The 15283-nt window shown below is 32.2% G+C and overlaps 2 protein-coding genes across 2 annotated transcripts; both read left to right on the plus strand.

Moving 5' to 3' along the window:
• The first annotated feature begins 995 nt into the window (after positions 1–995).
• Positions 996–1934, plus strand: LOC124394900 (olfactory receptor 1030-like). The gene has a single exon (XM_046863386.1). It carries the CDS (start codon positions 996–998, stop codon positions 1932–1934), a length of 939 nt encoding a protein of 312 aa, XP_046719342.1.
• Positions 1935–9840: 7906 nt separating this feature from the next.
• Positions 9841–10776, plus strand: LOC124394901 (olfactory receptor 142-like). The gene has a single exon (XM_046863387.1). The coding sequence runs from the start codon at positions 9841–9843 to the stop codon at positions 10774–10776; it is 936 nt and encodes a 311-aa protein (XP_046719343.1).
• The last annotated feature ends 4507 nt before the right edge of the window (positions 10777–15283 follow it).

Below are 15283 nucleotides of genomic sequence, written 5' to 3' on the forward strand. Positions count from 1 at the left end.
CAAGGTTTACAAAGAGCTAACAATGCATGCATAGTAGCTCAATTGTTGAAAGAGTTTGATTAGAAGGGTGCTATAAAACAATTTCCAAAACATTTGGTGAACTATAAAATACAGAAAAGGCCAACATAAATAAATAGAGAAAACAAAGCATCACAGTGATCCAATAACAAGAGGTTCCTTTAAAATATATAGAGGGACAAGATTAAAATTACCAAGAATGCTACCTAGAGACCTATTAAAACATTAAAAACCTGCAAGAATATCTGGCAAATACTAATTTCTCTCTGTATGTGACAACAATGTATTTTTTTATATATGCACTTGGGATAGGGTGGCTATTGGTAAGGTGTTTCTCATGAAATAATAAAAAGCTAAAATAAATTACCTCAGACCATGTGGCAAACCTATAAAGAAAATTACTAAATTAAAAAGAGTATTTGCATATATTATATTTCTATTTGAACTCTAGATTTAAACATAAATATTAGCTACCATTCTGTGGTATATGATGAAAATCCTCAATCTAAAATACCCAAATCAGTCCACATGTCGGTTTATCACACTGTTTTAAATGCAGTAACTAAAAGGCATTAATTTATTTATGTATTCATCACCAGGATTACTTGCAAAGATGCCAAAACAAAGAACAAAACAAAAGTGGCTCCCAATTGAATCACTCCTAGCCAACTCTGCCTCCTGGGAGAGTTTCTCCATCTGTTCAATGGTAAGCAGAATACACCTCACTGAAAAAATAACTATATATATAAGCTTAATGGAATGGTACCCCAAAGAATCAGACAGTCAGAGACTCTAAGTAAAGGATAAACAAAATAACTTCAGTTATTAAACTGTAAAACCTTTAAACCTTGGAAAAACTTTTGCAAAAGAGATTATAAACCATACAGAGGATTTTTGTTATTATTCTGGAGAACTATGCTTATAGGACTTTTCAGAATCTTATTGTCAGTTCTTGTCTTCATTATTTCAGAAAAGTGATGGAAAATTCCTCAGGAGAGCTCATGTATGTGCTTCATGGATTAAATGACACAAGGACAAACAAACATATTTACTTTGCATTTGGTGCAATTGTTTATAGTATGACTCTGTTTATAAATTTGACACTAACTATTACAGTCTTCCTTGACAAATCACTTCATGAACCTATGTATATATTTATATGTAATTTATTCATTAATGGAATACTTGGAGCTTCTGCTTTCTATCCAAAAATCCTTGCAGACCTTTTAGCAGAATATCATGTTATCTCATATGCAGGGTGCCTCTCACAAACTTATATTATTTATTCTTATGTTTTCTGTGAATACACGTGTTTAACAGTCATGTCATATGACAGATACATATCCATTTGTAAGCCTTTAGAGTATCATTCAATTATGACACTTCAGAAAGTTTTAAAATTATTAGTTTTAATCTGGCTCTGCTCCATACTAGAGTCCTCCGTAGGGCTGGTGTTCACTGCACAACTCCGCTTATGTGGTAATGTCATTGACAAGATTTATTGTTCTAACTGGGAAGTTGTCAAGCTGTCTTGCACAGATGTGACCGTCAACAACGTGTATGCACATGTTTTAATAGTATTTCATGTATCTCAAGCTTTGTTCATCATTGTGTCATATTTTTGCATTATCAGAGCTGCTTTAAAGTCCAAGACACAGTGGGCAAAATTCATGCAGACATGCCTTCCCCATTTAATTGTACTCACAAATGTAACTATTGCTCTGCTCTTTGACTCTATGTATGCTCGTTATGGCAAAAGCCAGGGACTGCAAGCTCTGCGCAACATACTAGGTATTGAATTTCTTGTTGTCCCTCCTCTCCTAAACCCAATAATATATGGATTTAAACTAACCCAGATAAGAAAAGGTCTTGTAAAAGTATACAGGCATAGATTTAAAGCTTTGCTACACAGCTGATATAGTGGCCAGGTCAAAATGGTTAAATATTTTACCCTACATTTTCTGTATATTTCTTAAAATATATTTTTTTATTTAAATATATTTATTTTGCAGTTAACTCATATAAAAGTCAAACATTTTAATCGGAATATCTCCAAAAGTTAAAAAGAAAAACGATCTATTTAATTATCATCATAATCCACATTAGTTACTCTCTTCTACTCCTCTTCTGAAGTAAAAGTGACTTTAATATACAAAGTTTCTAATGAATCTTCTTTTATTTATTATTCATACATTTTAATATAGTATCTATACAAAATGTAAAAGCAATCTTTTCTGTGTTGATGATGTGATGTGGAACATAGAAGTATAGACTGTAAGCCAAGACAAGTTGAATTTACTTACAAAATTAGAAGAAACTTGTTGTCTTAAAAAAATAACGTAATGAGTAATGAAGAATTGAATATGTTTAACTTAAATGCTAAGTTTATTTAACTTAAAATCTTTTATAATATATATTTTTATTGTCAATTTTTTTCCATTTAAAAAGTTAAAGTTCATTGCACTTAACACAAGTTGATTCAACTTAAAATTGATTGTAATATCAATTGCGTTATCCAATCTCACCACTTAATATCTTAAGTTAAAGTGAGTAAAATGTTATTTCTATCAAAATCAATAAATTTGAGCATTTACATTATAAAAATAAGAAAGCAAAACACTGTATATTAATTTTATTTACATTTTAAACATGAAATTTTACGTCTTGTCTTATAAACCTTTTTTTGTTTATTATTTAAACAGAGGTTTCATCAATACAGCACTAGAACTACTAGCATTTTGACTATTGTATGAGAGCCACTGGCAGCTACCAATTTACCCCTGCTTTAATAATGTAACAAACTTGAAACCAGAAAAAGTTGTGTCATTCATGACCTAAGAAGATATTTAACATTAAACAGCCTGAAAGTCTAGCAACATCACACCTCTGCTATTTTAAGAACTGATCTTACTGGTGCTTCACCATGTGAATTATTACAGTCAGTGTCTTACAACCACAACAGATCACATTAAAACTCTCAACACAGTCTTAGGCCATTTCGTGATGTAGTCACAAAATGTAATCTATTAATGTCCCTCTTTATTCGTGTCACTCAGCATGACTTTCCATTTAATGTATTTTAATAGCCTCTGGCACATATTTTCTTTCTGCCACTGGGCACCAAAGATGCTTTATTGCTTTTCTTATAGTAAAAAATATAAGAAATATAGTAAATATATTCTCCTGGGTAATTAACAAGACTGCAGATTTGTGGTACGGCCATCGCTTCTAAATGTTGCTGTTTCTATTCTGAGAAATACCTTTTTTCCATCGGTTTGGTGGGTCAAATCTAGCAGTATATACTATAGTATCTTCAATGAGCCTTACTGACTGTCACTATGGTAAAGACATCAGCTAAAACTCCTTGAGGACCTGCCGCCGATTCTCATTTAATGATATCCTCATCTCTTCTCAACACATAAACACAAAATTGTGCTTCATATTTCAACAATACGATGTTATGACCAGCAGTTTTAATTGTTTTTGTTGTGGATTAATGAATACAAATGTTTCAAGATAAAAGAACTCTCAACTATAACATTCTGAACTTTTAACTATAAAATCAAATTCTTTACTTTTTCGTAATTCCAATAAACAGTATCAGTAATATTTTTTTGGAATATGATTATGCAAAGGGTTTTGGAAAGAAATCTTATGGATTGTTTTCTTTGTTTACAACACAATTTAAAAGATGGATAGAAATCTAATTAGTGAGATAGATGGACATAGAGGTTAACTTAAAATTAGTGTATGAGGAATGTATAAAAATGTACACTCAATTATGTAAAATCTTGTTATAGAAATAGAATAAAATTCAAAACAGCAATATTTTTTAAACAAACTAATGGTAAAATATAACTAAACACAAGGAAGAGAATTCAATAACAATTTGCAAACTATTAGTTAAGTACTTTGTGTTAATAATTAAATTACTTCAAACAGGAAGAATGCTATTGCATAAAATCATACAAGCATCTAGGTGAACTAAAGACACATATGCAACGGACACAAAAATTCACAGACAGCCTGATAAATTAGTGCCTTCACCATTTAGGGTAGAGGCATATAAAACAGACTACATTCTGTCTGTATGAGTACCTGATATGAAAGTGTTATACACAACACTTACATAGCAGCTGTTTATTGAAATCAAATACAATTAAGTAAAGTTTATCTTTTATGTGGCCTGCAAAGATGTATATTTTTGCTCTGTTTTGGATATACTTTATTTTGCTCTATTTTATGTACATTATATTCTATTTTATTCTCTTTAAAAGTTACAGATTGTAAATAATGTATGAAGATGCCAATGTACAAATCAAAATATAGCAAACAAGAAAAATGTTTACTGGATGTCATAATCAAATTCTTAGAACTCTGCATTTCATCTCTACTCCCTTGCTCCAGAATGTTAAATTTTATTTTTTTCAAAGTCTTTGGACATTCTTTAGTCCACACTGTCTTTAATAATTGTATTAATCTTTTATTTGGAATCAAATGCAGTATGTAATGCATTGAAAAATTGGGACTTCTAATGAACTGCCTGTAAGATGAACAGGGTCTTTGCTTAAACAGAAAATTAAAGACAATGACTGTCAGTGTAACTTCAAGATGAGGCTTAAATACAAATGCAATTTTTTGTTTTGTAGGCATAAATTATGCCTATGTATCATTATTAAGGATTATTAATTATATATATATATTTAATTATCATGTTAGGGTTGTCAAAATTAATTGTTAATAACTCATTAATGCACTAATTTTATTAACGCATGATTAATGCAGTGTGCATTTCTGTTCAACCATTTTTATTAAAAATAGAAAACCTTAAATGCAACACATTATTTCAGAATGTTCTTTCTTTCTTCACAATCTTTTTTTTCTAATTACTAAACATTTGTTCTACTGATATGCTAAGCAGAGGTGGCAAAAGTACACACATCCTTTACTTAAGTAGAAGTACAGATACTCATGTTTAAAAATACTGACTTTACTTTTTTTACCCAAGTGAAAGTAAAGTTTGGGATCTGACATGTACTACATGTACAAGTAAAAAGTACTACTACCTGTTTTAGTGTCACGCTGGTAACTGGACACCAGGTCATTATGTTAGGGCTGTCAACCGATTTAAATATTTAATCACGCTGTTCTAAATGCACCTTAAACTAATAATTTTAAATTTGTTAATACGCTAATCAACATGGGCATGAACAAATATTGATGTTTTATGCAAATGCATGTTTATTATTCATGAAAACAAGACATAATCTAAAAGAAAATCCAGAAATCAAAATTTATGATTTTTTAACTATTTATTTGTATGATACAGCTGCAAATAAGTATTTGAACACCTGAGAAAGTCAATGTTAATATTTGGTACAGTAGCCTTTGTTTGCAATTACAGAGGTCGAACGTTTCCTGTAGTTTGCACACACTGCAGGAGGGATTTTGGCCCACTCTCCACACAGATCTTCTCTAGATCAGTCAGGTTTCTGGCCTGTCGTTGAGAAACACGAAGTTTGAGCTCCCTCCAAATATTCTCTATTGGGTTTAGGTCTGGAGACTGGCTAGGCCACACCAGAACCTTGATATGCTTCTTACAGAGCCACTCCTTGGTTATCCTGGCTGTGTGCTTTGGGTCATTGTCATGTTGGAAGACCAAGCCTCGACCCATCTTCAATGCTCTAACTGAGGGAAGGAGGTTGTTTCCCCAAAATCTCGCAATACATGGCCCCAGTCATCCTCTCCTTAATACAGTGCAGTCGCCCTGTCCCACGTGCGGAAAAACACCCCCAAAGCATGATGCTACCACCCCCATGCTTCACAGTAGGGATGGTGTTCTTGGGATGGTACTCATCAATCTTCTTCCTCCAAACACGTTTAGTGGAATTATGTTCTATTTTGGTCTCATCTGACCACATGACTTTCTCCCATGACTCCTCTGGATCATCCAAATGGTCATTGGCAAACTTAAGACGTGCCTGGACATGTGCTGGTTTAAGCAGGGGAACCTTCCGTGCCATGCATGATTTCAAACCATGACATCTTAGTGTATTACCAACAGTAACCTTGGAAACGGTGGTCCCAGCTCTTTTCAGGTCATTGACCAGCTCCTCCTGTGTAGTTCTGGGCTGATTTCTCACCTTCCTTAGGATCATTGAGACCCCAGGAGGTGAGATCTTGCATGGAGCCCCAGTCCAAGGGAGATTGACAGTCATGTTAAGCTTCTTCCATTTTCTAATGATTGCTCCAACAGTGGACCTTTTTTCACCAAGCTGCTTGGCAATTTCCCCGTAGCTCTTTCCACCCTTGTGGAGGTGTACAATTTTGTCTCTAGTGTCTTTGGACAGCTCTTTGGTCTTGGCCATGTTAGTAGTTGGATTCTTACTGATTGTGTGGGGTGGACAGGTGTCTTTATGCAGCTAACGACCTCAAACAGGTGCATCTAATTTAGGATAATGAATGTAGTGGAGGTGGACATTTTAAAGGCAGACTAACAGGTCTATGAGGGTCAGAATTCTAGCTGATAGACAGGTGTTCAAATACATATTTGCAGCTGTATCATACAAATAAAGATTTTAAAAATCATATATTGTGATTTCTGGATTTTTTTTTAGATTATGTCTCTCACAGTGGACATACATCTACAATGACAATTTCAAACCCCTTCATGATTTCATTAGTGGGAGAACTTGCAAAATAGCAGGGTGTTCAAATACTTATTTTCCTCACTGTATATTGATTATCATTACTTTAATTTACTAAATAGATCCAAATGACGTTCATAGGTTTCAGGCAGACAGATTGCATTTACCAGTGCATTTGTTAAACTGACGCCGGACCAAACATGATCATATATATATATATATATATATATATATATATATATATATATATATATATATATATATATATATAAAATCATAGACATTTTACAGATTTGAATGATGTATTGTTTTTATCTGTACGATCAATAAAGACAGTAATTTATGTTCGTGTCGCCATTATGAGGGAAAACCCCACAAAACGCCACCCAGAGGGTAAATTGTGTAAAACATGGCGGATTTGGTGTTTGATTTGAGACTTTGTGCAAAAATAAAACAAAAGTTTACTGATTACAATTATTTTTCAGTGGAGTTTATTTATTTATTTTATATCTAAGTAAAGAAGGAACGTCGTAAATAAGTGTATGTTTTGCTGGAGGTTTTAATTTCGCCTCTTTTATATTTAGGTATTAATTTATGTATTTATACTTTTTAAAAAATAGTAAAAGCAGAAATGCGCGCTGAAGTGATGGCGTGTTAATAACATCTAATGCCGTTTACAATAATTTTACACACAGCCAAATATATATATATATATACATATATATATATATATATATATATATATATATATATATATATATATATATATATATATATATATATATATATATATATATGAATAAAAAACTAATTAAAAATGTTGTTACCGAATGAATGTGTCCAGGCTGAAGATCCACATATAGAACACAAGCAGAGAAAAGATGATGATGATCAGGAATGTATCTGTTCTCAGTCATGTTTACATCACTGATTCCCTCTGTCTCATCCACGTGAACCCCAAACTTCTTACTGCCTTCTGCCCTGCTTATTCTTATCTTTGTAAAGAGTGAGTGTCAGGACTTTATACATCAGCAGATTGAAAAAGACGCGCAGTAACAGGAAATTGGTTGTTCGGCTGAAATCTGCGCGCAGTGAAAATATTTCACCAAATCAATGGATTAAAACTAAAGTAACGAGCCGGTTTTTAGAAGTAAAAAGTACAGATATTTGTGTAAAAATGTAATGAGTAAAAGTAAAAAGTTGTCTGAAAAATAAATAGTGAAGTAAAGTACTGATACCAGAAAATCTACTTAAGTACAGTAACGAAGTATTTGTACTCTGTTACTTCCCACCTCTGACCACCACCATGCTTGACTGTAGGCAAGGCACAATTTTCTTGGTACTCTCACCAGGGCATCACCACACATGTTGAACACCATCTGAGCTAAATAAGTTTATCTCATCAGACCACAGGACATTGTTCCAGTAATTCATGCTCTTGAACAGGTTGTCTCCAGCAAACTGGGCTTTTCATATGAGCCAGCTTCAGAAGAGACTTCCTTCTGGGACGACAGGCACTGAGTTTCTTATTGTGCATCTTCTCCTAAACCCAATAATATACATGCATAAATGTAAAGCTTTGCTACACAGCTGATATGTGCAATGGCCTGGTTAAAAGGTTCACTATTTTATATTACATGTTTTATATATTTCTTAAAATGTAGTTTATAGTAATTAAATAGTGTCCTGGAAAAACCCATCATGTTTAGCTTAATTAAGATTTCTCTTCTTAACTCAATTAGAAGAAAAAGTACCAATGAAACTAATATACATAATGTACATCAGTTACTGTCTCATCACCTGTTGTAAAAAGTGACTGCATTGATATACCAAAGGGGCTCGTCACTAAATTGATCACTGTCTTACAATGAATGTGATATAATTAATGTCTTTTAGTCAGATCTGTCATCTTGACCAAATGTATGTTAATCTTCATTTATTTATGCATTTTGATTCGATATCGGTACAAAGTGCGTTGACACACTTTTTTGTTTTGATTTCTTGTCATGGAAATATTGTGGAATTTTTGCTTTCCAGTTATTAACTGAAATCCAGAATGATTCAGCTTGTGTCCATCTCCAGACATTTGTTAAAAAATAGAATTAAAATAATGAGAAATACACTTTTAACGTATGTGGGTTTCAGGTAGACTGACTGCATTTACCAGAGCATTTGTTGAACTGGCTAATGACCAAATATTATCTTTGCAGAAAATGGAAAATGATTCGTAATTTCAAGGCCACCTATAACCTGATGATTCCTTCATAATTGTTGGATTATGCATATAAAAATAGAGAAAATCATGCACTTTCAAATGTCACCTTTGAGCCATGTAGTGGTTATTTTTTTAGACAATTTTTTACTACAAGTAGAATATTAATTGAAAAAGTCCTTCTCAACTTAGCAACATAAAAATAAATTTAATAAGTTCATATTTGGGCTTCATTGCCTGAATAAAACATTTACAAACACTTTAACTATAAATTTATCATTTATCATTTAGTTACACGGCTGTTTTATATAGTCATATATAGTCATGTGGAAGCCTTTGGGTTTTTTGTCATTGTATCTATTCAGCAGGTGTTACATTTATTGCTTTTCATCTGAATCTTAGTCTAACTAGAAACAATAATTGCAGCTGTTATGGCTATCACCTTTACCATTAGGAGATGTTACTGATCTTGGAAAAAATGTGATTCTGAGCAAATGTGTATACAAGTCATAGAGTTATTTAATCAAAATACCTTTGCAGTCCAAGACATAAAGGTTTAAATACTGTATATGCAGACATGCCTACACCCCTATAATCACTCTTAGTAACATCACCAATTCATTTGTTAAGGCTGTTGGTAAAAGTGGTCCAAGATTAAATCCTCCATGGCAAAGTCTGCCTTCTGGGAAAATTGCCTCCTGCTTATTGGTAAACAGCACATTTCTCAATTGAAAAATGACTGTATATAAGTTAGAGGTTTAGAAACTCTGGGTAAAGGATATACATTTTAATTTTAACTTAGTGACCATGCTGTGTAACATTTTAACCTTACCTTTTCAAAAAAAGGTTATAAATCATAAATAGGTGTATTTGTTTTAAATTTTATTCTGGAAGCTATGCTTATGAGACTTTTTAAAACTTGTGGTCAGTTTTTTGTCTTCATACATACTAAAAAAATAAGTGATGGAAAATTCCTCAGGACACTTTGTATTTGTTCTTGATGGATTGAATGACACAAGGGCAAACAAGCATATTTACTTTGTATTTGGTCTAATTGTTTATATAATGACTGTGTTTATAAATCTGTTAATAACTTTAACAGTCATTCTTGATAAAACACTTCATGAACCTATGTATATATTTATATGTAATATGTTTGTTAATGGAATTCTTGGAGCTTCTGCTTTCTATCCAAAGATCCTTGCTGACCTTTTAGCAGAATATGTTATCTCATATGTAGGGTGCCTTTCACAAGTAGGCATAATTTATTCTTATGTTTTCTGTGAATACACGTGTCTAACAGTCATGTCATATGACAGATACATATCCATTTGCAAGCCTTTAGAGTATCATTCCATTATGACACTTCAGAAAGTTTTAAAATTATTAGTTTTAATCTGGCTCTGCTCCATACTAGAGTCCTCCGTAGGGCTGGTGTTCACTGCTCAACTCCGCTTATGTGGTAATGTCATTGACAAGATTTATTGTTCTAACTGGGAGATTGTCAAGCTGTCTTGCACAGATGTGACTGTCAACAACGTGTATGCACATGTTTTAATAGTATTTCATGTATCTCAAGCTTTGTTCATCATTGTGTCATATTTTTGCATTATCAGAGCTTCTTTAAAGTCCAAGACACAGTGGGCAAAATTCATGCAGACATGCCTTCCCCATTTAATTGTACTGACAAATGTTACTATTGCTCTGCTCTTTGACTCTATGTATGCTCGTTATGGCAAAAGCCAGGGACTGCAAGCTCTGCGCAACATACTAGGTATTGAATTTCTTGTTGTCCCTCCTCTCCTAAACCCAATAATATATGGATTTAAACTAACCCAGATAAGAAAAGGTCTTGTAAAAGTATACAGGCATAGATTTAAAGCTTTGCTACACAGCTGATATAGTGGCCAGGTCAAAATGGTTAAATATTTTACCCTACATTTTCTGTATATTTCTTAAAATATATTTTTTTATTTAAATATATTTCTTTTGCAGTTAACTCATATAAAAGTCAAACATTTTAATTTGAATATCTCCAAAAGTAAAAAAAAAAATATCCATTTGATTATCATCATAATCCACATTAGTTACTCTCTTCTACTCCTCTTCTGAAGTAAAAGTGACTTTAATATAACACATTTCTAATGAATCTTCTTTTATTCAATATTTATACATTTCAATATATTATCTATACAAAATGTAAAAACAATCTTTTCTGTGTTGATGATGTGATGTGGAACATAGAAGTATAGACTGTAAGCCCAGACAAGTTGAATTTACTTACAAAAGTAGAAGAAACTTGTTGTCTTAAAAAAATTACATAATGACTAATGAAGACTTGAGTATGTTTTAACTTGAAGGTTGAAAGTTTTTTTAACTTAAAATTTTTTATAATATACAGTGGAACCTCGGGTTACGAACGCCCCGGCATACGTATAATTCAGGTTACGAATCGCAGTTTATCAAAATTTTTGCCCCTGGTTACGAACAATATATCGGGATACGAACGTCGCTCACCAAAAAATCGCAGGCAAGTTGGTTGTTTTTGCTCTATCCACGCAGCTCGTCACATCAGTTAGCGTCCTGTGTCCCTAGCGAGAGCATCGTGTTACTTATCCGCTTGAACTTTTCCCGGCAGAAGCGTAACAACTCGTTAGTTGATGCTCGTGGAATGATGAGATGGACAACATTAGCCGATGCATAACCACTTTACTTGTTTTTATGAAGATAGATTAGCAGGGTTACAGTCTTTTCCGAAGTACAATACCCATAATGAATTTCACTCTGGACTTCAATACCAACTGATAGTAGCCTTAAAGAAACAGCTCTCATTTTCCCTCTAATGCAACAATTGTCTCAGCGTTCGTGTTATTAACACTGTCTTTAATATTCTATAATATAATATATAATAATATATAAATAATATAATATAATAAGATTCTCCTTCCAAACAATAACTCTCCCTCCTTCCCCTTCTACGAATGTCGTCTCCTGCAGCGAGTCTTCTCAAAGGGAAAGTACCCGGTAAAGATGTTTTCCTCTTTTGTATGTTTTTATGTGGTATGATTTTAATATAACATGTTAAAAGTAAATAATATTAGTGAATATTGGCTTTATTTTTATTTAAGTAATATTTTTGGTTGTCCAGAACGAATTACCGAAGTTTCTGTTCATTATTATGGGGAAATTTGTATCGGGATACGAACTTTTCAGGTTACGAATAAAGTACCGCAATGAATTAAATTCGTAACCCGAGGTTCCACTGTATAGACATTTTTATTACCAATTTATTCCATTTAAAAAGTTCAATGGCCTAAATTCTAAGTTGATTCAACTTAAAATTTATTGTAATATCAATTGCTTTATCCAATGTTACCACTTAATATCTTAAATAAAAAATCTATTAAAATCAATTAATTAGAGCATTTAAATTATAAAAATAAGAAAGCAAAACACTGTATGTTCTTTTTCTGTTTTATTTAAATTTTAAACATGAAATTTTACATCTTGTCTTATAAAACTTTTTTTGTTTATTATTTAAACAGAGGTTTCATCATTACAGCACTTGAACTACTAGCATTTTGTCTATTGTATGAGTGCCTGCTGGACTTCTCAGAAACAGAGAGCCACTGGCAGCTACCAAGTTACAGTTTATAGACCCCTGTTTTAATGGTGTAACATTCATGACCCAAGAACATATTTAACATAAAACAGCCTGAAAGTCTAGCAACATCACACCTGTCCTGTTTTAAAAACTGATCTTACTGGTGCCTCATTTCAGAATCACAACAAATCACATCAAAACTCTCAACCCGGTCTTAGGCCATTTCGTGATATAGTCCCAAATGTAATCTATTAATTCATGTTCATGGACATGAATTTCACTCTTAATTTTTGTCACTCAGCATGACTTTCCATTTAATGTATTTAATAGCCTCCGGCACATCTTTTCTTTCTGCCACTGGGCACCACAAATGCTTTATTGCTTTTTTTCCCCTCTTTGTTATTTATATTTGAATCTTCAACCACTATTACTCAACATTTAAATCAGTAGATTTTATTCTTGTTTTCATGGCTTTGTATTCTGTAAACTACTCGCTATTATGAACCATCATCAGTGGTTCCTTCCAGTCAAAATATAGTAAATATATTTTCCCGGTTAATTAACAAGACTGCAGATTTGTGGTACGGCAATCGCTTTTAAATGTTGCCGTTTCTATTCTGAGAAATATCTTTTTTCCATCGGTTTGGTGGGTCAATCTAGCAGTAAATACTACAGTAGCTACAATGAGCCTTACTGACTGTTACTATAATGAAGACACCAGCTAAAACTCCTTGAGGACCTTCCGCCGATTCTCTTTTAATGATATCCTCATCTCTTCTCAACACAAACACAAAATTGTGCTTCATATTTCAACAATACGATGTTATGACCAGCAGTTTTAATTGTCTTTGTTGTGGATTAATGAATACAAATGTTTCAAGATGAAAAAACTTTCAACTAAAAAATTCTGAACATTTAACTATAAAATCAAATTCTTTACTTTTTCGTAATTCCAATAAACAGTATCAAATTAATTTTTTTAAAATATAATCATGCAAAGGGTTTTGGAAAGAAATGTTTTGGATTGTTTTCTTCGTTTACAACACAATTTAAAAGATGGATAGAAATCTAATCAGTAAAATAGATGAACACAGAGGTTGCGAGAAATAGACAGATAGAAAAATTATATTATTATATATATTAGAGAGAGATAGATAGATAGATAGATAGATAGATAGATAGATAGATAGATAGATAGATAGATAGATAGATGTTAGCTTATATGTTGTCTTATATTTTGACGCTGATAACATTTGTGCACACTCTCTTGGAGGATTCCTGGAGAACTTTATTGTTGACAAGTTTTGTAGATTCTGTGTGGTTTGGGGATGTTTTAACTCAGAGACAAAGATTTCCATGATGGGCAGGTGCAGGAGGTGAGAGATGACCTAGGATTGAATCGGACCTATAGTGTGAAAACAGCATCTGTCTTAAATGTTATACAATGTTCATCTATCTCAGTTGTCTCTTTAATGCATAAAGCACTCTAAAGCACTCTGATCACGCAGAAAAACACTGAATAGTGTTAACTTCAAATTAGTTTATGATGAATGTATAAAATGTACACTCAATTATGTAAAATCTTGTTTCAGAAATGGAATGAAATTCAAAACAGCAATGTTTTTTAAACAAACTAATGGTAAAATAAAAGGAAGAGAATTAAACAACAATTTGCGAACTATTATTCAAGTACTTTGTGTTAATAATTAAATTACTTCAAACAGGAAGAACGCTATTGCATAAAATCAATTTTATCCATTTTACCTTACTGTATACTTAAGTCACTTTAGAACAATTAAAAACCTACTACTAGTTCTACTAGTGCATTTTATATACAGAAAATCATACAAGCATCTAAGTGAACTAAAGACATTTATGCAACGGACACAAAAAATTCACAGACAGCCTGATGATTGTGCCTTCACCATTTAGGGTAGAGGCATATAAAACAGACTACATTCTGTCTGTATGAGTACCTGATATGACAGTTTTATACACAAAACTTACATAGCGGATGTTTATAGTTTTTTTAATCAAATACAATTAAGTACAGTTTATATTTTATGTGGCCTGCAAAGATATATATTTTTTGCTCTGTTTTTGGGTATACTTTATTTTGCTCAATTTTATGTACATTATATTCTATTTTATTCTCTTTAAAAGTTACAGATTGTAAATGATGTATGAAGATGCCATTGTACAAATAAAAATATAGCAAACAAGAAAAATGTTTACTGGATGTCATAATCAAATTCTTAGAACTCTGTATTTCATCTCTACTCCCTTGCTCCAGAATGTTATCTGGAAGATAGTTAAATTTTTAAATTAGGCAAGTCAAAGTCTCTTGGACATTCTTTAGTCCACACTGTCTTTAATAATTGTATTAATCTTCTATTTGGACCCAAATGCCAAATACAATGACTGTCAGTGTAACTTTAAGATGAGGCTTAAATACAAATGCAATTTTTTGTTTTGTAGGCATAATCCTGGTAAATTATACTTATGTATCATCATTAAGGATAATTAATTATATACATATTTAATTATCATGTAAGGGTTGTCAAAATTAATTGTTAATAACTCATTGATGCACTAATTTTATTAACGCATGATTAAAGCAGTGTGCATTTCTGTTCAACCATTTTTATTGAAAATATAAAAAAATGAGTATAAAAAGAGGCGGAATTAAACCCTTAAATGCAACACACATTAATTCAGAATGTTCTTTCTTTCTTCACAAAATTATTTTTTCTAACTACTAAACATTTGTTCTACTGATGTGCTAAGCAGAGGTGGCAAAAG

Source organism: Silurus meridionalis, chromosome 12 (genome assembly GCF_014805685.1).
Source record: "Silurus meridionalis isolate SWU-2019-XX chromosome 12, ASM1480568v1, whole genome shotgun sequence".
In the NCBI taxonomy this organism is placed as follows: domain Eukaryota; kingdom Metazoa; phylum Chordata; class Actinopteri; order Siluriformes; family Siluridae; genus Silurus; species Silurus meridionalis.

Excerpts from the sequence above, each read along its gene's own strand:
- LOC124394901 (XM_046863387.1), top strand. The coding sequence starts at position 9,841 with ATGGAAAATTCCTCAGGACACTTTGTATTTGTTCTTGATGGATTGAAT.
- LOC124394900 (XM_046863386.1), top strand. The coding sequence starts at position 996 with ATGGAAAATTCCTCAGGAGAGCTCATGTATGTGCTTCATGGATTAAAT.